This window comes from Vanellus vanellus (genome assembly GCF_965231255.1).
Source record: "Vanellus vanellus genome assembly, chromosome: 5".
NCBI lineage: Eukaryota > Metazoa > Chordata > Aves > Charadriiformes > Charadriidae > Vanellus > Vanellus vanellus.
In genome coordinates, this window is record NC_138910.1 from 51,270,902 (window position 1) to 51,296,542 (window position 25,641).

Here is a 25,641-nt window from a genome sequence, read left to right on the forward strand (position 1 = left end):
TTTAGGGAAAGGAGTGCTATGAAGTGACACCCAGATTTCAAAGATAACTGGGAAACTGCATACATGTAGATCAAAAGTCTGTTTGACATTCTTCCTCTGTCGTGGTAAGTTCCAGTAAACCTCTCCAGTATGAAGGGTAAGGCGGATTAGGTCACCCAGTCCTTCTCCAGGAAAGGTGGGATGGTCAAACATTATGACAGCTTACAGCAAGTCATTTAGCACTTTTTTTTAATCAGTACTTTGGGACAGAAGTTGCTTAATGTGGATTACACTTCGCTCCAACAGAATTCCTGAGGAGTTGTTAATACTGGCCAGATCAAAGTCAAGATATTGTCTGCTTCTAAGCAAATCAAATGAATAGCTATTTATTCACAGTGTTAAGACAAACATTCAAAGTAAGAGCTCTTCTGCAGAAAGACTGCCTGAAAAATCGTGGTTCAAATGACCCCTAAGCAAGCCAGAAATATCTACACTAACAAGGTCTAGCTGGTGAGAGGTTTATTTTGCAGATGTAAAGCATTAACTGATCCGACCTTCAAGTTAACATGACATAAATGTCCAAGCTGCTTTCCAAGTGACATAATTACATCTTATTAGAAGTCTTGCAGTATTAGGTACTCTCCTTAGACTCAGCACCTGGAACAATGACCACATTAAACTGTTTATCAGCTGGCTTTTTGAAATTTATTTTTAGCCTTTCTAGTTAAAAGGAAAACTTGGAAGGAAAGGGTAGAGACTAACTCACTGACCTGTAATCTCAGGAGTGAAAGAAAATGTCAATCTAAGCTCAAATTTGAGTTGATGTCATATCTTGAGGCCCAAGTAATTATTTTTGCAAGTGCCTTGGACAGGCAGCACTGCTTACCTTTTGGAGGATATTCGGAGGGCAGAGCTCCCCAGGTGAGCTGATACAGCTTCAATTTCCAGTACATGAGTTTAATTTTTTAATGGAATCCCAAAATGCTTGCTAGCACAGATGCGGCTTCTCAGTTCCATCCACCCACACTGAATTTGCAGCAACTGCCAAAGCTACAAAGCTTCTGTTTTTTAAAAAAAAATAATTCTCTAGCTAAAAATAGATCACAAAACTGTCAACCTCATTTGTCAGCAACCAATATGCTGTTCAAGGCAATGTCCACAGCCATTTTCTTCTCTTGAACAAAGAAGGGGGTTCGTTTTTAAAATATTTACTTCATTTGACTAAAATATTCTTGTGATCTTGCCTCCTTTGAGATATATTTGTCTTAAGAAATAAACCAGCGTTTCCTTTCCTCCAAGAAAAGCCGAGCTTTAGCATGAATACTTGCCCAAGAATTGCATGCTGTCTTGTTAGCTTCAGAACCAGGGAAAACTCTTAATGTGGATGCTTGTCAGGAGATCCCCAGCGTCTGACATCCAGCCGAGCCCTGGCTGAGGGAGTTCTAGTTGTCTTGCTCCTTCTCAGCCCTACAGGCTGATTCACTTTTGTGGGGGGAAGTGTGAACATGCATGTATGAAGTCAGAGAAACACATCCATCGCACTAAACTTAGTTACTGGCTGCTGTGCCACTTCTCGTTGGCGAAACCCAGACACTTGTCTGGTCAGTGGAGCCAATGACAAGGGACTCCATTCACCAGCGCCGTTTCCAACAGCTGCTAAATAACCAGGGTAACACAAACCCCAGCCTCGGCAGAAGGAGAATTCCTAGCTCAGCACCGACAGCTTTGCAGTTTCAGGCTGTGTCACTGCATTTGCTTTTTCAAATCTACCAGCAGTGTTTAGCCCTCGTGTGTCTGAGTCCAGTATTAAGACAAGAATGTACTCGCTAAAATAACATTTTTTGGAAAATCCTTTCTGGGTTATGGCCGAATTAATACAGCTCTGAAGGAAAAGAGATAACAGTGAGACTGAGCAAGTTCAATACTCCTATTCTAGAAGTATTCAAAGCTACAAAAAAGTCACTGTTTGAATTGTGGTGTAGTAATAAAATTAGTTTTACTACAAAGAATGATAACCGTAAATTAATAGACAAAGATTATTAATAACTTGAGTGGATATGGATTGAAAATGCTAATACAATTAAGTCAGTTTATGCCTGACATTATTCAGTAGAAATCTCATATTTTTTGACAGAATACTAGAAGGAAAACAGTGTTTTAAAAATAACTAATTGAAGAGAGTTAAGACTAGCCAATATATTCAACTTGGAGGAATTTTATGCAGCTAAGATACAAATGAATACTTTATGTACATCCACTACTGTAGTGGTAACAGCTACTGTCAAGTTAGGCATTATTTTTTTCTTTTTAGGAGAAAGAAGGTTACTTCTTGATTGTTAGAATCAAAACTACAGAATGTTTAAAGGAAGTATGATAGGAAAAACAAGTCCCGCCTCTTGGATTGAGCAGAACACTTAATGTCAAAAGCAAGTCAGCTAGCTGACAACTGGGATTCTTCAGTCACGTAACAACCACCATACTGTGTCACTTAATAGCACAGCATCCTGCAGTTGCCATTGCTAACAGAAGTTGCTTGGGGAAAGGGTAATGATATTATTCCAGAATAACTTCCAAGCCTTCAACATGTTGCAGCTCAAGGTCTTTCCGAGCCAGAGCTGGCATTGTTGTAGTTAAACTTCCCAACAGGCTTCTTCCATTAACTTTTCCAGTTGCTGTCTGAAGTAATGCAAACTAAACCCATCAAATAAACAATATCCTGCTGCAATGTTATCAGTACCTCAGCTGCACACTGTGGAATAAAGAACAGGCTCTTACTTGTTTCGAACATGACATCTGCTAGCTTCATTTGACCATCTTCAGCCTGTACAGTGGCAAATCCTGAACCATCGCTACCTGTCGATACTTTCCCTGCCACTTCTGACTTTTACAGTACTTTATCTTATTCTACCTCAGCCACCTTTCTTCCAGGCTGAAGAGTTTGTCTCAGGCAGCCTGACAATGTTATTGTCTTCAGTCATCTTTAAACAGTCCTCCTCTGAGTTTTCTCTCGCTCTACCATACACCCCTCCAGATAACCAGATCAGAATTACACGCAGTATTCAAACCATAGCTTTATACAGTGGCAGAACTATACATTTTTTCTTTTCTATTCCTAATGCTCTATTTGGACTATAATTCTAAAAGTTGTCATGATACTGTCTTATTACAGCTCAAAGATTTATTTCCATTTTCGCAGCAGTCAGCTCAGAGACAAATACCTCATATGCAAAGCTAGAAACATTTTCCTGTGTACCACCTTCCATGTGTTTACACTGAATCATGTACCAATTCAACCTGCAACCTCCTGCAATTCTTCAGTCAACTTTTGTCTCTACTGTCTTTAATAACTTAATATTATAAGCAATTTTACCACCTTGCTATTTGCTTGCTTCCTCTTCACATCATTTGTCATAGACTGATAGCAGCTTTTAATTAAAAAAAACAGGTGAACTGAAGTTAGAAAGTTGAGTAAAAGACATTTTCTTTATTCCTATTTGATAGCCGCTTCATTTCTAGCACCTTTTCACTAAACAAAAACATTGTGTTCCAGCAAGTTATATACTGTAATCAGGGCTTAGTACAGGGTACGATCTGTTTAAGTCATCAGATACTGCTATGCTATGGTGAGGAGCATTAAAAAACAAACAAAAAAATTACTTTGCAAGGGAAACTGCTGAACTAGAAGACTTGTTAAAGAAGGTATAATTTGCTCCAGAGAGAAATACTGCAGGAGATGGGAAACTTGAATGTGCCTGGATGCAAACAGAGTAGAAACATCCTGTAGATATTTTTTCTAGTAATTTGTTTTCAGAGCAGTAAAGAAAAGCAAACAAACTACAACAGTGTGGAAACGAGTGACTTAATACCCCAGAAACATCAGGCAAAATCTTCTGACCAGGTTAAAGATTGCCATTTCAAAAACCAGAAACTGCATGTAGAATGCTTAGATTAACCTTAAATGAGGCTAGCAAGGACAGAATCTGATCTACAGACAAATAAACATCATAAAGGAGGTAGCTGCAATTCCAGATTTATCTAATAATTTGTCAAAAGACAAATCTCCACAAGAGACAAGATCTGTTGCTAATTTACAATGGTAACCTGAATGCTAACTGTTTGTTTTTCTATAACACTGCAAACACTTCCTCCTTGTGTTGAGGAAATATGGAAAATAGTTGTATGGATTTATCTAGGATCATAAAGGGTTTTGAGGCAATCCTAACTAAATGAAATCCTATTTTACTGAATTGGTACCACAAAACCTTCTATTTACCTGGAATAAGAGGAGACAGACAATGTAAGCTATATTGTAAGAGCAAGGCAGTCTTTTCAAGTCTGGATTATGCACAGTACTTAAAAGCATGCTAACATTAACAATGAGAGTAGAAGGGACTAATGCTGCTTTAGCTCCCTCAAAATGCAGATGCTCTAAAATCAAAATATAGACAAGTGGGGTTTTTTAACTGCTTCGGTGATGAAGTTCAACTGAGTGCCACTCCCCCAATTTTAACCATATCTAGTTGTCTCTTCTTCTGGTTTTCATCGTGTTGCTTAGAGATTTTTTGGAACAGAAACACAAAATGATGAGGAAGGTATTCATTCCTTTCTAAAACAGATCCAGAAACTAGAAAAAGCAAATAAATTCTTTCATTTCGTTACTTGCTTGCTACACAATTACTTGACTAATTTTTCCTGTTCAGAGGGTGAAACAACAACAACTCAATATTGACACAGTCAGGGAATAAGACCCACTGCTAGTTATTTAAAGAGCCTTCCTCCCACTTAGTAGGTGCTTGAGACATCTCTCCTGTTGTCAGTATTTGTGGTGGTACGACTGTGATGCCCAGAGGATTGGTCAGTATATTGTCAGCTGTTTTTAACTGAAGACTCTAGCCTAGCTTTAACTCTAGCCTCTATTACTGCTTCTGCCTTTAGATGCCACCTCCCCCAGTGCTTAATTTACTCTTATTTACTATATATATTCTGAGAGAGGAAGGAAGAGGGAAAGGGCTGGAAATTCCCAGTGGGAGGTCTAACATTGTGGCTCACTCAGCAGTTTGTTTCCTCTCCCTCTGTAAAGTACTGGTTAGTTCCTAAATTGCATCCATCTACATCATCAGGTTTTTTGTGGATTTTACTGTGGATAGCAAGATGCTTTTCTATAGAGCCAAGGAATACAGTACATCACAAACTGGGAGGATGCATCGATATTACTTTGCCTCTTGTGGCACTGATAAGTTTTTACATCTGCAGCAATGGTAGCAGTGACAAGTAGAAATGCACAGAAAATGCCATTCAAGTTGATGCGAGCTATCACTGATACATGATGTGCGTGAACAGGACAAAAATACGACTTCAAGTCATACAAATTGGAGAAGTCAAGCCATTCATATAGCTCATAGAAGAGCTTGCAGCCCACAGGAGGAATATTACCTGTACTCCATCACCATCAATCAAAGAATGGGGAAATTACTGAAGTGCAAGATGACTTAACCTAAACTAGAAAACAAGATCTCTGACAAAAGAACATTAGCTGCATTCAGTTTCATAGCAAGATTTTTGCCAGCTGTGCCATACAGCTTGCTTTTAGGGAGGTATGTAAAACTACTTCTTAATTTAGAAATGTTGTTTTATGAAATGTAAAATTTTGAACTGAGATCGAGACCAAAGTCTAACTCTGCCATCCAGAAGGGAACTTGCTCACAGCATCCCCACATCTTCTGGTTTGAAAGGCCAAGAAAGGTCCTTTTATCTTGTTAAATTAGGATTATTTTGGTTTGGGGGTTTGTTTTTTTTAATTCAACTGTTCCACCTCATTCCTTCTTCCCACTCCACAGAAAAAACATTCCCAGTTGTTGCTGGCCTATATAGGTTGTCAGGACAGCTGACTGCTTGGATTACACAGGGCTATATTGTATCCCCTCAAGAACTAGCCGCAGTAAGTGCTTCCTTTGGGACCAAGGCTCACTACTGGGCTGATACCAGCACACCAGGTGCTGTCTTGAAGCTGGGAATTCCATGACAACAGGCAGTCCTGCAAATGCTCCTCTCAAAAATCATTCTCCCTCTTGAGTTTCTTACAGTACAAACCTACTCCAAATCAGATATTTGAGTAACCAAAAGCATGGTGAACTTGTACTCAGTTCTGAATTAGCCTTTCAAAGCAAAGGGAGAGAATGCTGTTTTCTGCCTTTTGTCCAGGTACTGGAAACTAAAGCTGTTCTGCCTGTTGGTAGCTTGGGAGAAGGTTTCTCAGTTACATTTCTAGTTTTTACAGCAGTTACCTATGGCAATCCTGTATTTAAATGTTTTCAAAGTAACTGTAACTCTCCTCAATGCAGTAGTTATAAAGCAGAAGTATTACCATCCCATGTAGATACTGCTTCCAGCCAAGGACTAATCTCATCCTTATGGAGACCTCTTATTTAGCACTACTGCATGACAGTAAATTGCTGCCAGCTTCTTGAGATGCCGCTAAAACCCAACGTTTTAGGGCATTTCTCTATTGGAATTCCATGCTGTTGTGACACGTTACTTGTTTTTCAAAGAAATTTGAGAATTTACCGGTAAACTACAAGACATGCCTTAGTTCAAGAGTTGCTATTGGGCAAGCAATGGAGAATCCAGAAGCACATACGATTAACTTCAGATTGAAAGCTGCTGTACCATGTAGGTTTAAAATGGGTCTTTCAGCTTAGAAGGACTTTATAGAACCAGAAGCTAATTAATATTTGAAAGTTATTTGAAGGGTCTTTAGAATTAATGACATCTTTCCTGCTCATCTGCAGCATTGCCAGAAACAGTCTTCCCATCGCTTTCAAGCTACTTTAAGCACTTAAAGGCAATATAACTATGGGCTGCTTAGAAGTAACAACTTCCTGGATAGGTTATAGAACAGAGCAGATGCCCAAACTGTCAAAAACAGTGAGGGAAGTGAGGCAAGGAAAGATGTTTATATGGACATATTATTGCTTTGAGATCTAAGTCTCTTACAATCTAAAATAAACCATACAAGCATAACAATTTTAATTTTTTATAAAGCCTGCATGGTCGGTCCCTGAAAGACTGAACCAAGAGCTGAAACTTAGAAACCTGGAAGCACCCAGCACATTTAAGCTCCTCCAGCAAGGATGCTGAAGCTCCTACATGAAGCATCAGCACAGATTCTGGGGCAAACAATCCTTAAGGCCATGCCTTGATCATGAACAGTAGATTGCCTCTGTCCCCAAAAAACGAAAATGTCTAAAGCATCCACAAAGACCAAGTGAAGCACCCATGAAGATTAACAGCACACAAATCAATGACTGAAATACAATAGATGAGAGCCTTGAGAATATCCAGCAGACGCTTGCACAGAGTACATTTTTTTTTTTCCCACTAAAAAGACCAGTAAATAAAACATGCAGGGTCACACCTTAGGTTCTGAAGCTGGAAAAGCTGAGTAATGGCAAATGTCAAATTGTCATGATCAAATACACCAAGCAGAATCAGCCCTCAAAAGGACTGACTAATCTAGGTTGGCATGTTCTCTTATTAGTAACGTCAAATGTGACTGTTTAGTTTGAGAATTGGGTCTAATTAAAATGCAGCAGAAGATTATCAGTGTAAGAACTTAATTCCTAATTACTAGAGAAACTAGCCTGACAGATTTATTCACAGAACTGAGGCTCTTTTGTCAGAGATATTGGTCAAATAATCCATTTGGTTATCGTTATCCAACTTTAAGTTCACACCTAGTTCAGCCTGAAGGATGGGCAGCCAGCCTTTTCCTTTAGCTGTCATGTCTCACCAACTCAATGACAGCAATGAAGAGCTGGGCACTGGGTTATAATCAGCTTTTTGTTTAAGGCGTACACGCATAGCCTGGCAGAAAGCCATTATGCCCACGAACCCCACTTAAGTAGAATATCTGTTAAAAAAAACCCGACCCTTAAACCAGGTAAGAGGTGATGCTATTCATAGAAACTTGAGGAAGTAACCTCTTGCGAACAGACAGTGCCTTTGACTCTTTAAGCATCCGAGTTAACTCATTTCTGAATTACAAAGATTCTAAAATGATAAATTTCAGGGACTTGTTTCAGACAGCAGCCTTACTAAAGAGATACAGTGCTAAGTGTCTGTGTATGGCCTATTAGATGTTTCTTTTAATAATCCTAAAGCAGATTCATCAAAGCCCTCCCCAGGCACAAGAGACAAAACCACTGAACCATTTTGCTAAGGTTTTGAGGGTGCAGACTGACTGTGTGGCTAAGTGAACCCATCAGGCAGCTGCTGCCAGATTAGTGGTGGTTTCCCCTGCTCCCAGCTGCCTCCTTTACTGCTTCCCGCATGCTCGCGCCCACGTTCATCTGATGTGCAGTAAGCTGCGTCAGGAAACCAAACCAGCACTTCAGAGTTTTCTGTCGGTTTAGCTCCCTGGACTGGCTCACCACAGGGGTAGATGAGAATGAGTCGCGGTAAAGGACCATGATGGTTGTGGGGACAAGCTTCTCTTTTGACAAGTTTTCATTAATTTGGCCTTATCATACTGTAATTCAGATAACCAAGATTCAAGCCAGCTATACCCTGTTAGAGCTGACCTCAAGATTAGGTATTTTCTAGATCAACTTATGACCCTCTCCACCTTAGAAAAAAAATAATGGAAGTATTCTTACTTTGAAAATCCCTGGTGAAGCTTTTAAAAATTATGTATTGTAAATACTGTAGACAAATTATTTATAACGGACTTCATACTACTGGTACTGCTACTGTTGGCCCCATTAAGGGGAAATTACATTAGACACAATAGATGCATGCTCTAGCAGCAGGACTGAAACTAAATGACTTGCCCAATTACAATATATGGAATCTAACAATTTTACTTCTAAAGAAAGGGCAGGGCTTCCTATATAATGACAGTTAGAATATAATTATGGGGAAACTGATAGTCTTGGCTTTGTTCTAATACATGAAAGTGGCTGCTGTAATCTAAGACAAATACATAAAATGTAGGTTGTTCCTTTAAACTGGAGAGGAAAAATATTCATGTCTGGGTGTGGAGGTCTCAAACCAGTTTTATTGGGCACTTTGCCAATGTTATGAAAGCAGTATACCGCATAAGGGTGGTAGCCTACTCCCAAGGGAAAAACAACTGGAAAAATCAGCATGTGCAAAAAGTTGTAACCTGGGCAGGGGAAAAGAGAAAGGAGAACTGAGTGCACTGGTAGAGCACAAAAACACCATGGTCTATATGAACATTATTTGTGTTTAGAGGGACATGGCATCCACACAGGCTCAGACCACCAGAACTTCACCTCTACAGAGAAGTTAGCATTATCTTGACAACTTGAATGGGGATATGTAGCCCTTACAACCATCATTAGAGACTTATGAAAAGAAACACTTCAAATAACTCAGCCTAATTAAGATTCATAAACTGAGCCTTCTGCAGCTGTTGAGATTCATCTCCTGTTTTTGTCTGGAGATTTGGGGTGGGGATCATCGTGGAGAGCACAGACCCTGGCAGACATGAATGCTAACTGCGCAGCTGTCTTTGGAGGCACGCTGCTGAAAGGACTCGGCATTCTTCCTCAGAGACCACGCCTGAGATGTGCAGTTGTATTTTTTTTTTTTTTTTTTTTCAGATTTAAAATTGCATGAGCTCTAACATACAAAGTTGAGAGTGAACACATATGATGTGCCTGTTCTTTTATACAAGAGGCAGTCAGGAAACAGCAGCATGAGTATCTTATCCTAAATGGTGAAGTTTTTATAAAATCTAGGTAATTGCTCTCTGGAGGTTGATTTGTTCTCCAGACTTGTGACAAGATGCAACAGTATTTTTCTGATGAGGACATGAATTACTGGAAGATTTACTTCCAAGTCCTCTAGCAGGTAACCATCTAGCCTGCTCAGATGTCTACAACTAAACAATAAGATCCACAATTTTTGCTGAAACACTATTAGTAATTTAACAAGAGAAGAGAAAGACAATGTATCAGATCCCAGGCTTCTGCTGAGGCTGTACCTGTTTTATGGGTGACTACCCTCACTAGTGCTAACCGTGCTGTACCCTTCACTAGCAGTAAATGCTTATTCTTGCATGCATTAAATTCACAGCCTACAGAACATTCTCAGTCAGGGCATGCTAATATTATGACTTGATACTACATGGGATATTTTTGTAGCACTTGATATATCAAGTGCCTCACAGTTTTGATATTTTATTCTCTTGACAGTCCTACAGAGTAGGGTAAAATTTGTACTATGCAGAAGAAGGTCTAAAGCAAAGAAACAAAGTCATTTGCTAAATATCAGACTGGCAGCCATGGCAGAGCAGGACTCAAACTGGTGTTGATCAGTTGTCCTTCCTAAAATGCAAGACTTAAAGATTTTGAAACAAAATCCTTACAGTATGTATCTCTCTAACTAATCATGGAATCACAGAGTTTTCAGAGTTGGAAGGGACCTTTAGAGATCATCTAGTCCAACTCCCCTGCTAAAGCAGGATTGCCCAGAGCACATTACTCAGGACTGCATCCAGGCGAGTCTTGAAAATCTCCAGAGAAGGGGACTCCACAGCCTCCCTGGGCAGCCTGTGCCAGTGCTCTGTCACCCTCACCGTAAAGAAGTGTTTCCATGTATTTGAACGGAACTTCCTGTGTTCTAACTTGTGCCCATTACCCCTCGTCCTGTCACTGGGAACCATTGAAAAGAGCCTGGCTCCATCCTCCTTCAACCCACCCTTTAGATACTTGTACGCCATAATAAGGTCTCCCCTCAGCCTTCTCTTCTCCAGGCTAAAGAGTCCCAGCTCTCTCAGCCTTTCCTCATAAGGGAGATGCTCCAAGCCCTTAATCATCTTAGCTGCCCTTTGCTGGACTCACTCCAGCAGTTCCCTGTCCCTCTTGAACTGGGGAGCCCAAAACTGGACACAGTATTCCAGTTGTGGCCTCACCAGTGCAGAGTAGAGGGGGAGAATGACCTCCTTTGACCTACTGGCCACACTCTTCCCTATGCAGCCCAGGATTCCATTGGCCTTTTTGGTGACAAGGGCACACTGCTGCCTCACAGATAATTCACTGTCTACTAGGACCCCCAGATCTTTCTCCTCAGAACTACTTCCCAGCAGGTCCGCCCCTAACCTATACTGGTGCTTTGCATAATGAATAACACTTTCAATAAAAAGACATACAACACTTTGAAAACAGCTAATGTCTTAACTACTGATGTTCTCTAAGCTAAAACTCCTACGCTTCCTCACACTAATGAAGTAGGATTAAAACAAGTAGCTTTAAGTTCAAGCATCAAAAAAGGGAAGAAAATCTGTCATGGGGCAAAGTATAATAGCCTCTACAGTTGAACTTGGAAAAGAAAGCGTGGTGGTGTGTTAATAGTTCTGCTAGAGACCTGCTGCATAAACCATCTTGTGTATTCATGCCTCACTTACCTGCAGTTTGGTTATATGAAGCACTGCTGTACCTGAAGAGTTTATTCTAAATACTAAAGCCTGCTTCTCTACTAACAAACCAAGATGCTGCTTCTATAATAGCTTTTATGATTTCAAAAATTACAAGCCCACTTCCCTGTTGGGCTCAGGGGTTGGAGCATAGCGGGTCACCATGTGATGAAGAGCATTTCAAACTTTCTGTATGAGGAAATAATGGATGGGTGGATGTAACAAAGCCAGGTACCAAGGCCTGAAGTGCATGTAAGATCTCAACCTTGTAACAAATTAGGAAAGTGTGGGGGAGAAAAAAGGACTGCTACAGGATACCAGAAGTCATGCCTTTGCTTTTACATGATAGTATGCAAGACAGGAAGTTTGTCTTGGTTGTATTTTAAACAGATTTTCATATCTCTTTTCTAGTAGTGTTTTAGGACCGATTAATGTGTTTCTTTCAATGTGGCCTTTCAGTGAGTAGTATTAAAGGGAATGATAACTGACTTAGAGAAATACAAATGCATCCCAATTTAGTGTAACAACTACCCCACAGCTGAGCAGTCAATGATGAACACAGTAGTGTGAGGTGATCTTTTTTTTTTTTTTTTTTTTTGTAATTACATACCTAAACCCTAAACACCAGGTTTGGGATCTCTTTGCAGAGATCCTGTCTCCCAGCCAACAACCCAACTGCGTGAATGCTTACTGCAATTCACTCCGTTTGCATTGCTCTACTACTAAACAACCAAAGATAGTATACTAAAGTTCTCTATCTGTTGCTAATTCACTGTAGCTTCAGCCTCTTTATGGATGTTTGATAGATAATATTCAGCAAAGTACAGTACTTTGAGCTTCCATTTCAAGGCAAGTCAAACAATTAACACAAACACTAACCTTTTTTCAGACCTATTATCATGCCACAAGTGTTTTGAAATACAGGATAGAACCACAACAAACACGTTTCTCTAACAGCCTACAGGATGAGACAAGAGTGTATGACTGAACATTTAGCCTGCAGACAGCTTTTCTGTGTTTGTTTATGCAAAAGTTAAGTCTAAACATCTCCATAAAACAAGTAAACATTATTGCCATTTTACAGATAAGTGCACAAAAGCAATGAGAAGTGACTCTTGATTTGAGGGCTCAGATTACCTAGCAGAAGTATCAGATTTAATGTCTTTTCATGCACGAAAGGTTGCCTGCATAATTACACATAAACAAGCTGGAAAACCTCTCTTACTGGCAGATGAAGTTATCTATGATAAAGCCCAGCAGAAACAAAACAACTAAAAAGGAAGCAGTTCAGCTCTTAAAGGTAAAAGCAAAATAAACATGTGTTCCCTTTAAAATGTAAAGACGGCTACATCTGCCTTTTGATATGTGGCTCTTGCCTGCTTTCATAAACCAAAAGTTACTTAAAACACTCTTCACTCTAACACAGTAATGTTGGAAAACCCCTCTACTTTTCCTAGCAGAAAAACCTTGTAGCAATGGATAAATTAAGTCAAAGCATTGTAGCACCCTCTCGTGGTAGGCTGGAAAATCATGTTCTCCATAAGCGGCTGCAATTGATCTTTTTACCTTCTTACTCTAAAATTCACACAGCCTCCTGTATGCTGCCCAGGCTCCTCAGCTAACGTGGTAGTTCTGCTCAGCATGAAGCTGTGCTCTTTCATACTCATCCGCTCCCCGCTGACAATGCAGTACGTGTTTCAAAGCCTGCTTCCCTGTTCGAACACAACAAGGTGAACTTTGCGTGGAGAGGAGAAGGCGAAAGAAAGCAGAAAGGCTGTGTAAGAGGTTCCTCACAGTCAAGTGCTGTTGCTGTTCAGAAACAAAATACTTACCGGCAATGCCTCAGGCATATCAGCTGCAGTGTAGCTCTGTAACAGCTGATGCACAACAGAAAACATGCTAATAATTGGCACCTGGGGATAACATTCCCCCATGTGCAAAGCAAGAAAACTAGCAAAGCTCACCTGAGTCTAAACAGCCTACAATTATGTTGCTTTAAGGCATGCCAGTTTCCATGGCCCCAACACAAGTGAGAGTATAATACCAGGGCTAAGCCCGGCCACCTGTGGCTGAGCAGGTATTGAGAAGGCAGCTGAGCATTACTGTAGAGTTAGCCTGCACCTAGAAGCAGTTATATGCTTTGCCACCTACCCCTAAAACGAGGAAAACATTTTATTTAGCAGAAATAGTAACAAAGCACTTGCAGAAAAAAGTCATCGCACCTCTACTATCATGGTGCAAGCTTGTGTGTTGATGGAAAGACACACACATACTGTCTTACTCAAATTTAGTTTAACCATTTGACAAAAAATAGATGGAAGCTATACAGAATTATTCACATCAAAATAAGAAAGAATTAGAACTCCTGTACAAGACAACAGACAAGCTTAGCACTAACAGACTTAAGCCTATGGCCTATTTCAACTTCTGAAAGCATATCTGTACTTCTAATTAGGTGCTGAAGTACAGGAATTACCACACAATTAAATGACTGATTTAGACGGCAATGTTCTCTTTAAGCATTTTACCCTTAAGGAAGTTAAATATATTTAATTATGAATACATAAAAACAGAAAATGGAAAAAAAAATTCTGACAAAACAGGTTCAGTACTGCTACAACAAAAGTAAGAATTAAATCTGCTAGATTTCTGTTTCACAGGATAGCTATGGCAGGCTACACAAATCAGCATTTGAGCATCTACTGATTTTGCACAGCAATCCTAAGCCATCTAATGCATCTCTGGAAGAAAAAAAAATATGAAAAGTGGGCTAGTTGTTCTTTTGTAGTTTATATCAGACTCAAATTTATTAGATTACTCAAAAGAATAAATCTCAGTTTCTCCTAACATGACAAATAAGCTCCTTCCTCACAGCTAGGTTGCAAACCTTAATATCCATATTTTTTTGAGATCCTGAAGAAAAAACTAAATATAATTTGAAATACTAGCACTGCAAGATGCTATATTCCATTTTCCTATTTATTCTAAGGATCTTCTCTACACAAAACCTTTTTAATCTGATGAAGTACCTCTGCTTTCACTGTTTACTCTTGGGATTTAGGAAAAAAAAAAGGCATAAACCAAAATTAAGTAAAACTGACAAACATCATCCTGAATAACAAGCATACAATTTATGATTAGTGGGAAAGTATTTTGCTGTGCTTCACTGGGTAATTGGGCCAGAGCACAGGTTTCACACCGGTATCAATTACAATACATCCCTCCCCGCGCTGTACACATCTTTCTGCCTCAAAAAAACCCAAAACAAAACCTACCAAAACTCCCATTTCCTAGCCAGGAGAAAGCATGAGAATTCTCCAGGGCCTGCAGAGGCTGGCTCTCACTATTTATATATGTTACTGCCAGAAATGATAAAGGTCGTTGTGGCTTACTTGATACCAATACTGTCTGTAAAAAAAAAAAAAAAAAAAAAAAAAAAAAAAGGCAGGTTTGAAAAGAAACCAAAAATGAGTGATATCACCACAAAGTGATCAAAGAAACAACTTTTAGACCATCTGTTCAAAGTCTTGCCTATACCACAGCCTGTATGCTTTGATCAAGGTCCCGTTTTAAGAGTAACTTTACCAAGACTCAACTCCATTAATATCAACAATATTATAAAAAGCACATGTAGGACATTCAGCCATTTAAAGTTCAAGTTTGAAGAACTTGCTATTTTAACTTTAGTATCTTAAATCTGAGCCTGAGCACTGCCAACTATTAGACTGATTTTTTTGTTGTTGCAAATTTATAGATGAAAAAAAAAATAATTTATAGGCAAAAAGGAAACACAAATCAGCTCTCAGACAAAGGACACAGTTTATCTTTCACTTGCATTGAAGTAAAGCTTTACAATTAAAACCTGTCATATAAGAAAAAACTGCATAAAAAACAAGCAGTCAGTAAGTCCATGCTTATGCAGTCCATCTCAGGCCAGTATAAGCTCAAGTGCTGCTGCACCCAGTGATTTAATGGAGGAAAGAAGTTATGCCACTAACTATTTCAAAAGATCTTCAAGGTTATTCAGATCTCTAAGAGTCCATTTCACACTTCCTAGATGACATAACTTGTATCAATTTTAAAAATGCTTGCATAAACATACTTTTATTGCTAAACAGTCACCATAGTTTCATTAATTGGCAAGTTCTGACAGATTGCTGGACTGGAAATAACACTGTAAAATTATTTCTTTTTAAATCCCTTCAAGGCTAATCTAAGTGTTTTTTTCCAGTTTTCTTCTATTATTAAGTAAACTTCAGAGATACCAGTATAGCTGTATCTTGTCTCTACTTCTGCTTTTGGCTTTTCTAAGTAGCAACACAAAATTGATATTCTCATCAGTTGCACAGCCTCCCACAGGTTTCTGAATAGCAGCAGTAAAACTGAACAGTCTTGTTAACTCCATGACACTGCTGGTTAGCAAAAGGAACCCTGAGCAGCAAAGGCTTTGAAATAATCTCGAGAAACTGAGTTGACCCTGTAAACTAAGAAAGACTTCATTATATTAATTTACACTCCAGCTTGGGTTTGAAGGGTTATCCTCACAATCCACAAGCTACATTATTGGAAAGTACAAATGTTTTCATTTTTTGTCTAGGAAACAGATCCGCACTCTGTAAACACCTTTTGGACCCCTGATGTTTAGGGTAAATGTAGGGAGGTAATACTAATCTACTTGGATATGACAATATTTAAACAAGCTTCTAGGTTAGGCCATGTTGGAGTGTACACAGATTTATGATGAGGCAGCGTTTCTTCACTTTGCAATTCTTGTATGGTTTGGTGTTTATACTGTACAGGCACATTACTTTCTACAGTCAACTTTTCCAAAAATTATGGGTCTAACTGAACACAGAATCTGAAAACCAGGAACACTTCATGACCTGTGCTACATACCACCACCGTAATAGCCAACATTAACATCATTTCTTTCAACCAGAAGCAAGCCTGACACCTGCTTCAAAATTAGCCATATGCTGAGCACACTCAACCTGCAACAGAAGTGACTATTGGTATCTTATGCCAACCCACTGTAAATCCCACGTGATCTCTAAAGAGTATATTAACTATTCAATTGTACTTGATTCTACCTCTGGCAAGAAGGGAACAAGAGGAGATGATCTTGGTGGGTTTTTCCTTCCCCAAATGAACAGTCATGCAAATTAACATTTGGTTGTGCTCCAGGAGCTTGGAACTCCTCATCTTTTTGTTCCTGATACCAGTCATCAGCTATGTCAGCCCTGAATTGGTCAGGCAGTTAGACCAGATGATCATTGTAGGTCCCTTCCAACTGAAATAGTATTCTCTTCTCTTCTCTAGTATTCTCTTCTCTTCTCTGTGGGCAAACCCACCAACTGGTATGCTGCCCACTACAGGGACATCGGTCAGTAACCCACTTCTAACTTATCATAGATCAGTTTAGAAGGCTCACCTGTCTCATTCAACAATTATTAAATACACCCAAGATTGTATTTTAAAACTTTATCTCTGAAACTGAACAGTTGAAATACAATCTCCAGTGTACCAAAATTCACTATTAGGGAGAAGCTGCAAGATCATCTTCTACCCTTTTCTATTTTTCCAGTCTTTCTTTATTCCAGTTCTTTCCTCTCCAGTATTATCTGCCTTTCTGGAGATACTCTTCTCCAGAGTTGTTCATCCTACATATCCTAGTTGAGATGACAACACATATGAACAGCAGAGACACACTTGATACTTTGTTGTTGAGATTATCATAGGAGAAAGGAAGGTCAAATAGACTGGGGGGGTGTATTGAGACACAAATGCAGAATGCTCTCATTCTCCTATCCTCTAATTTGATTCCTAATTTGACCCTAACAGCAGCAGTTATATAGCTTGTAACAAGAAGAAGCTACTTTGGTTTCCCTTTAGTATTAAGTATTTAGTATTGAATAACAAAAACAATGAAAAAACACCAAAAGAAACCAGGAAAGAGACCAAAATCCAAACAAGTAACATTATTAGATTACAGGATGAGGGGATGCAGAACTGTCCTATAGAAAATGAGTTTTCCTTCATCGAAGAGCTATTTTTGTTACATAATTTTAGTCCAAATTCTCACATCACTATTGTCATAGAAAACCTTCAAATCAATGTAAGTGAAGCTCCAAGTTTATTAACACATGTAATTATTTTTAATGGAAGTATCATAGTAAGATTAAGATCCTAAGGACAAGGTTTGGGAGGGAAGGACAAGAGAAGAGGAAAGGAATTTCTTGAAAAAGTTCAGTCTTAAAAGAAGTATGTTTAAAAGGCCTTTAACAAGCACTAGAAGATAGAAATAAAACCAATTCAATTCTTAGTGAAGTATTTCTGTGCATCTGTCTCCCCCTCAAAAAACGCAGTTATTTTTTGACTGTTTTTTGAAATCCCTGTGATAATTTAGCTGATACAGAAAGCCATCTATTAAAAAGTTAATTTATACACTGTTGCAGATAAGCAATCATACTGGGAGATGTGCATGTCTTTCTATAAAGCCCACAAAGCACATGAAACTTCCTAAGCAGATATGGGTAATATAACTAAGCTTTGTTGTTGTGGTTTACAGTGTTACCAACGGAAAGCCTCAATGGTTTTGTAACAGTCACTTATTCTAGACAGAATGATCTCTACAGATAATACCAAGATCAGCCTTTAAAATAAAGTATTTCCTAACCACAAAACCAGAGAAATGTCAGGGATGATGCAGTAACGGTGAGAAAACCATTACTTTGGACCCAACAAGCCAACTGTGTTACCCTATTCAGTGCAAGCTTTTTATTTCCTGCTGTGTTGAGGGAAAGAGAGACTGCTGGTGGTCCGAACAACTCTGAGAAATATTTCTTTACCAGTAAATACTCTTCTGAATGCTGTTAAGAAGGAAGCTGATGCCTACTTTGCAGATTCACCGCAAAGCCAGTCAAGGGGCCATTTGCACTAGAGCTACCAAGTTTTGCGTCATTCATAATTATATACTGTTGAAAGAACTACTAACCATTTGGCAAGCAGTGATTTAGGAATATCAGATTCTGAAACGGTTATAGTGTAAATGAGGCTTTAGTCTATGATCATCCATCCTTGGGTTTTTGAAATAGAACCAGGTGAAAATGAACTTGGTAAGTCAGTAAACAAAACCTAACTCTGTTACTCATAATAACTTTCACACACATCCCTACTGGAATAAGTACAAACTTATGTTTCTTGTTTCATATTAGTTAGATTTTAACATAGTTTCTTATAAGTGTGAACTAGTCAGCTGTCAGCAGTATTTAGAAGACAGTTTACGGATAACAAATATACTGGAAACACTTAAGTTGTGACAACTAAGAGAAATGGGCTAGAATAAATCACGCTAACGATCATCTAGCTTTATCTATAAAACAAAGACCTAAAAAATATGATTTGACTTCAGCAAGGACTGGCCTGCTTTAAGAACAAACAAACATGACATATGCTGAAGTAAGTGGGTCACAGAACAGGTCACTTCTGAACACCAGTGAAAACATGATTTCAAGCCTACTGTCCCAGAATCGGTAATTAGTACCAGCCATAAAATATTCCTGAGGCCAATCCTGCTACAGCATCTCTAGGAGACGGTCCAACTACCTTCGAACTCTAATTATGTGAGCTGTCAGTCCTGCTAGATTTAAAAAAGATGATTTCAGCCACTTGTGACAATTTGCTTTTGTGTCCAATAGCTTATATGTTCACTTTTCACTGATTTGTTCATTTGGCCATGTCCTTATTTCCAAAAAAATCCAACAATTTTTTTTTTTTTTTGCAAAACATTACACTTGCAAGCGATAGCAAGTTTGTGAAATATTGCTAGAACAACTTGTACCACACCATCTGCTACATGTGGAGAACTGAGAAATCAGAGATCTGTCTGGGCTTTGAAATATGATTTTTAAGTTAGTTCTGAATAACATCTTTTGAAGTAACTTCACTTCAGTCTTACCTTCTTCAGACTATGTTCCCCTGTTTACGAGAAAAGTACGTAGGAAATCAACATATGCCAGGAATTATAACAGATCGGTAGTCTGTATTATATTGTCCCTTCCATCGAGTTGGTAGAGTCCTCTCATTTGCGAAACACAGTATGCAAAAATCTTAAATTAAGACAAGGTATGAAAATGAGTACTGAATGCAACTGAATCTGCAGGAATAATTTAGATATCATGGAGAATGATGCAATAGAGAACACGCCTATAATTTCATGTTCTACAGAAGATGTTCCTCTAGACACTTAGCTGAATTATCCTTTATTCCCCAAACAATTAGTTAAGAGTTATTTATACATTATGGTCCCACAAGACTTCTGATTAACAGTACAAAGAGTCAGGCACTGAATACAGTGATTATATTCAATCTGCACAGGGCATTTACTGACAGGAAAGTCTGCAGGCAAGTAGCTCTGGCCCGAGCTTGCTGCATTTCACTGAGATGAAAAATAAAGAACAGTTTAGGCGGCCCACAAAGTGCAGTTGTTAAACTGACCCTATTTTCTTTCCTTCTTTCCATTTTCCTGCATCCAGCCCTTCAGTTTCACTGAATTTCAAAGGGAGAGTGTTATTTATGCTTCTTCCTGTTTTAGAATGTTTTTATCATGTGGTGTAGCACTCCAACTGCCTCAGGGGAACTTTAATGATAATTTTATTTTTAAAAGTATAGGCTTATCTTCCCTGACCTTGATGCGCATAATAAAAGGTTGCTAAACTCCTCCTCTAGAAAACAAAACAGGGAACAAATGTCTTGGGCCTGCTGGATCAAAAGCTCATGTGTGGCACAGCCTTGCACTACCCCAAAATATATCACCAAGGCAACTGGTGCAGTATTGCAAACAGGTATTGCAAAGGCTTCCTAGCCAGGATTTAAATAATCTGATTTTCCTACAGTATGTTTTCTACAACACTCAGCAAGTCTTTTCGGAGATGAAAAGCATGCTAACACCATTCCAAAGAATATCTTGGTACACTAGGCAGTTATCGCTGCTCTTCAGAAAGAAAATTAGAGCATGTCACTGTTCAAAGGTCATACGAGGAGCCGAGTAAAGCCCATGCAACTTGGAAGTTGTTGGTTGTCATCAGTTGTACCCCTTCCCTCAAGCAAGCTACTGAAAGGATAAGGAGATAACCTACTTCCCGTCCTCTCCCCTGTTCCTTCTCTGAAAGTGAAAGCAAGCTCATCCTGTAATGGCACCAAGTACTAATTATCTTTTTCTGGTTGTACTGACCTGTAAGAATTTGATCACAACTAGTGTTCACAACAGATTCTCCCTCTTGAGTTACTGTCCCTGTGGTACTAGTTAATTCTGATGCAGTGTGCATGGAAACACCAGTGGTTTGAATAATCCTTCTGTTGACACTCTTCATTTCTAGTATATTACTAGCAACCAACTTGCTTGATGATCCATTGCTTGCTTTTATAAGTCACAGATTACATGCTAGGAATGCTTGCAATGGGGCACTTTGAAAGGCTAATTGCAAAATGCTGCAAACTCCACAACTAACTTTTGCGTCTTGGAGAACTCTGCTCCACGGCTAACAAATCACATCAGTCTATATCAGCTTGCATAGGACTTTTCTGCTCAACTATACAGCAGTGCTCACAGAATTCAGTACTACGATGACCTGAAGCCCACAGGAACCTAGCTGTCTGTTCTCATGATAGAATAATGGGATGCCACAACACAGATTTCCCTGTTCTTCCCATAAAGCAGAAAACATCTTCAAATTCCTTGCTTCTTCCAAAAATACCTCCTGAAATAGGTAGTGCCTGTATACCTGTAGTGCTTCTCCTACACAACTGTAACACAGCAAACACACTTGGGACAAACTGGGTCAACTCAACAGCTCAATTTTTCAGGGTCAACTACACTTCTAGTTGCGTTAAAATGCTCGTCTCAGGTTTTCAGTAGCCTAGCATAAGAGATTTTACAATGTATCGATTTGACGCAACCTGTTCTTCAAAATCCTGTACTACAGCAGGTCTGAGACTGAAAATACTGTTTACTTTCATCTTTTTCATAAACAATCCAGGAGAAGCGACCCCTTAAAATTAACTCTGTCAAGAGTACTTAGTAAGGTTCATGTCGCTCTGGCACGGTATAGTATGAAATCTGCCGACACGAGCTGAGGCAGAGATTTATACCTGTAAAGGGTCTAGCACCAGTCAACAGGCTGTCCTCCTCACATCAGTGAATGCATCGAGGAAAGCCAAGGAAGGTTGATAATCCAGGCTCATCCTTAGACTGGCTGACTTAGTGGTCCAAGAGTGCTAGCCCACAATCCTGTGTTTTTTCCATCACTGTGAATACATATCCTAGAGACAGTACAAAATTACTAGAAAAGAGGAATGTGGATCAAGTAGTATCGCCAGCAATCACAATGTCTCAGCAAAAGAAGCGCAGCATTTGAAGAAAGCTAGCAAAAAGCTGGGTTAAGTAGAACAGGACAACAAGGTCAGTAAATGAAAAATAAGAAGAGAAGTTGAGAGAAAAAAAATTCCCTCAGACAACAAGACTCTGGATCACGAGAACACAATTTCTCTGAGAAAGCAAGTGAACTCAAGATTCAGGAACATGACAAAAATCTCTGGTTATCGCCCAAGACAAGTATTTAAAAAGATACCCAACTTTGACTAGTATTTGCTATAGATTATTAATAGTGAGTTTTTCACTCAGTACTAGGAAAATGTGCATAGACTCAGGGAACAATTTAACACGGCTGAGGTATTCACCAAGATGGGATGGGAGTTTGAAGCCTGCCCCAAAACTCTCAAAAACTGGACTGCCAAAAAAACCCACCCCTTTTACATAATATAAAAGACTAAAAATCTGTATCTTATTTTCAATAAACACATCTTCCTTTACAGTCTGCAAATAAAATAACAGAAGCAACAAAGACCTAAGTAAAATGATATTCATTACCTTAACATTGAAGTGGATAACCTAAGCAATATAAATAGTCATTATTTTAAAGATACAATTGCTGTTATCACAGAGAAATGTTGTTTTTATATGCACTGACCAGTTTTATTCAGTGTGTTGACTTTCCAGGTTCATTCTTGTTTCTAGATCTAGGGAAGACAGAGCAGAAGGGCTGGCAGACCACATAATTTGTCTATTTGGTGTGCATGCATGCTTAAGAAAGCTCTTTCTCTCTGTTTCCCTGCCATTACATGTAAATAATTCTCCTTACCTTTAAAATTTAGTAGGGTGGAGGGAGGAGCTAGAAGGATTTGTTCAGGATGCTGAACTAAAGTACTACTAAAACATGCAGCAATAAATGAAAAGATATGCTTGAGTCAATCCCAACTGTGTTATTCTGAAGTAACTACATGTCCTCACATGGTGTACCGTACTTCCCACAAATTTCCCTTCTGCCCTTGCCCTGTGAGAGCAAGAACCAGTCATCTTGGTACCAAAGCACTAAAAGACAATTTGACATTAGCAGAAGTGCTCTTGCCTGCTAAGTCACACTTTGCGGTCTATACCGCAATTTTGCTCTGCTGCTAAAGACTTAGACCTCAGCATACTGAAAGCAGTGGGGTATGTGCAGAGCTTCTGAGATCTGCTCCTAACATTGTGAGTTTACAGCATTAGTCTATTTTACAGTAATGTTTCTGCCAAAGTCATTCAGCCACAATGGCTGAAAGATGCAATAAAATAGTAATCCTTAGTTTTAATTGTAGTAATAGTGGGTCAGGCATTTCAGCAAGCACAGAGTTCTGTTTTGGTTTTAAAGTTGATACTGCTCCCTGAACTCAAAAGCTGTGATAATACTGAGATTTTAAGAACCAGATTTAGTGCTGTGTTCCTGTTTTGATAGATACTTATGTGTCAGCAGTCACAGCAGATGATATTTACATTTAGACTGCTGGTTGCATGTTCCCTAATCTTTTTGCCTATGCTCATTCTATTGAGCAAAAGAAAATATGTATTGTCAGAAGCAGCCTTTCTCTATAAACACTGACATCTCCATCCACTGAAAGCCAAACCAGCCAAGCTCTCCATATCAGATTCACTTCTTTAGGATCAGAGATGCATCCACACATCTATTCTCAACATGCTTGTTAAGACAGACAGGTTTCAGTTGACCATACCTTCCAAAACTTGGTCATTATATTAAGAGGTTGCCAAACATATAGAATAAATAATAACAATAATTAAAAAAACATAGTTACAAAGGGGGACTTGAAGTTGTGGGCTCCTCGTAAGAGACTACAGAAACTAGTCATGTTGCATTAAATACTTCTGGTATCAGTTTACTGCAATAAGAAGTAGACAGCCAAAAACTTCAACTGAGAATCAGAAGGCAGCTATAATGCCCCGGTCAAAACAAAATCGTTTGCTCTGTCAGGAGCTATATAGCAACAGAGACTTACCGATCTAGAAGGGCAAGTTATAAGCGCCTCTGTAAACAGGAAGACAAAGCACATGTAACGTTTACCTTTGTAAACAAAACCAGAGCTAGGAACCGCTGCAGTGACAGCTACCAAGCACTGCAAGTTTTGATTGCCGGTGGTGCCACCTCGCTCCTGCTTGTGGATGGCGGGGACTCGCTCCCCGCTTCCCCCAGCTCCGGGGGTAAGTTTCTCCGGCCCCGAGCTCGCTGCCAGGCTCCGGGCCGGGCCGAGGCGAGCATCCCCCGGGACGTGGCAGCAGCGGCAGGGGCTGCCCCGCTCTCCCCGCCTGCAAGAGGCGCCTCTCCTCACCCCGGCAACTCCCGCAACCCTCCCCTCCCCCAGTTAAAACAACAACAACAAAAGAGGGAGGGGAGGAAGGGCGATCTCGCCCCCCTCCCCCGAGTTCCCGCACCCGACCCTCTGACGGGGGGCGAGCGCAGACGGGCGCGCCCCCCCACCTCGTCCACCCCGGCCCCCGCCCGGCGGCGCGGCCCCCGGCCCGGCCCCTCACCGTGCTGGGTGAATATATTGAAGCCTCCCTCGGCGTTGCGCCCGGCCGTCTCCCGCCGGCGCCCCGCCGGCCTGGCCGCGCTGCTCCCCCGCAGTCCCCGCGGCTGCTGCTGGTGCTGAGGCGGCGGCTGGAGCCCGGCGCCCGGCTCCCCGACGCGGCCCACCTGCTGCCCCATCGCCGCGCTCCCGGCCGCGGCCCGCGCTCACATGCCGCCGCTCCCTGGCCCGGCAGGCGGCCTCCTGCTCCTCCTCCCCCGCGGCGCGGCCCGGCCCGGCGGCTCCCGCCCGCCTCGCCGCCCCCGCCGGCCCCCGCGGCGCTCCGGCCTGGGACTCACGGACTCGCCCCCTCAGCCCCCGCCGCCATCTTAAACCACAGAGCGCCGGGAGAGAGGGGACAGAGCGGCTCCCGCAGCCACCTCCGGTCCTCCGAGGGAGGCCGCCCACCCCGCCCCCGCCACAGTCACACAGGCGCGGTCACACGGGCGGCGTGGCCGCGGCGGGGACAGGCACAAACGAGGGGGCACGCACGGACATGCACTGAGGAGCCAGACCCCGGGTTACTTTGCCGGATCGCGCCCCCGGAGGGTCCTTGCCGTCTCGGCGGCGGTTTGAGGCCAGGCGTGGGCTACCCGGCTGCGGCCGTGGCCCCGAGGGCGCCCCGCTCCCGGCGAAGCTGAGCCCCGGCCCCCTGAACACGCTTTCGCTCTAGGCTAAAGCCGGGCTGGTTGGCCGACGAACCCAAGCAGGTTCGTAGTGAGGTGTGAAGCCAAGGGTCGTGGACCCGGCTGCAGGAGGGAGCGGTGGTGGGCCTGTCCTGAGCCGTGTGCATCCATCTCCTCCTCCATGGCTCACCAGGCCCCCGGCGAAGTCCTCGGGCTGCTGGCAGGACCTGCTGTCCTCCGCCTCTTGCCCTCCTGGCCGAGGGTGTGGAGGAAGAGGAGGGCACGGCTGCGTGAATAACATCAGGCATGTTGGTGGCCGGGGGTGGTTGGCAGCAGCATCTTGTCATCGGGTGGCTGAACATGCGCTCTGTTCTGTAACTAATTGGTAAACTGTCGTCTTTTGCCTTCTGTAATATTAGCATAAGGCTCTCCAGAGCAGAAGGGATGAGGTTTCATCCTGAAAGATGATGGTGCTTGTTGCAGTGTAGAGGTTCTGGGCACTTGGGAGTATTTCACTCTCCACGCTAGCTACTGTTTCAGCAATGCTTTGGCGATGTTGCCTCATCATGGATAAGCCACAATGTGGCTCATCTCAGATGCCCTCACCACATCACTGAGAACTCACATGACAGCGACAAATTGGCTTGG

The 25,641-nt window shown here is 41.1% G+C and overlaps 1 protein-coding gene across 2 annotated transcripts in view; it reads right to left on the reverse strand.

Annotated features, from left to right (window-relative positions):
- The window catches only part of ABL2 (ABL proto-oncogene 2, non-receptor tyrosine kinase), a gene marked incomplete at its 5' end in the record, with an annotated part of 44,604 nt that extends 20,097 nt beyond the window's left edge, over nt 1-24,507 (reverse strand). For both annotated transcript variants that reach the window (XM_082483867.1, XM_082483866.1), the window contains one exon: nt 24,333-24,507. In XM_082483867.1, the coding sequence (XP_082339993.1) occupies nt 24,333-24,507 (175 nt within the window). The remainder of the gene's footprint in view (nt 1-24,332) is intronic.
- Nucleotides 24,508-25,641: the final 1,134 nt, after the last annotated feature.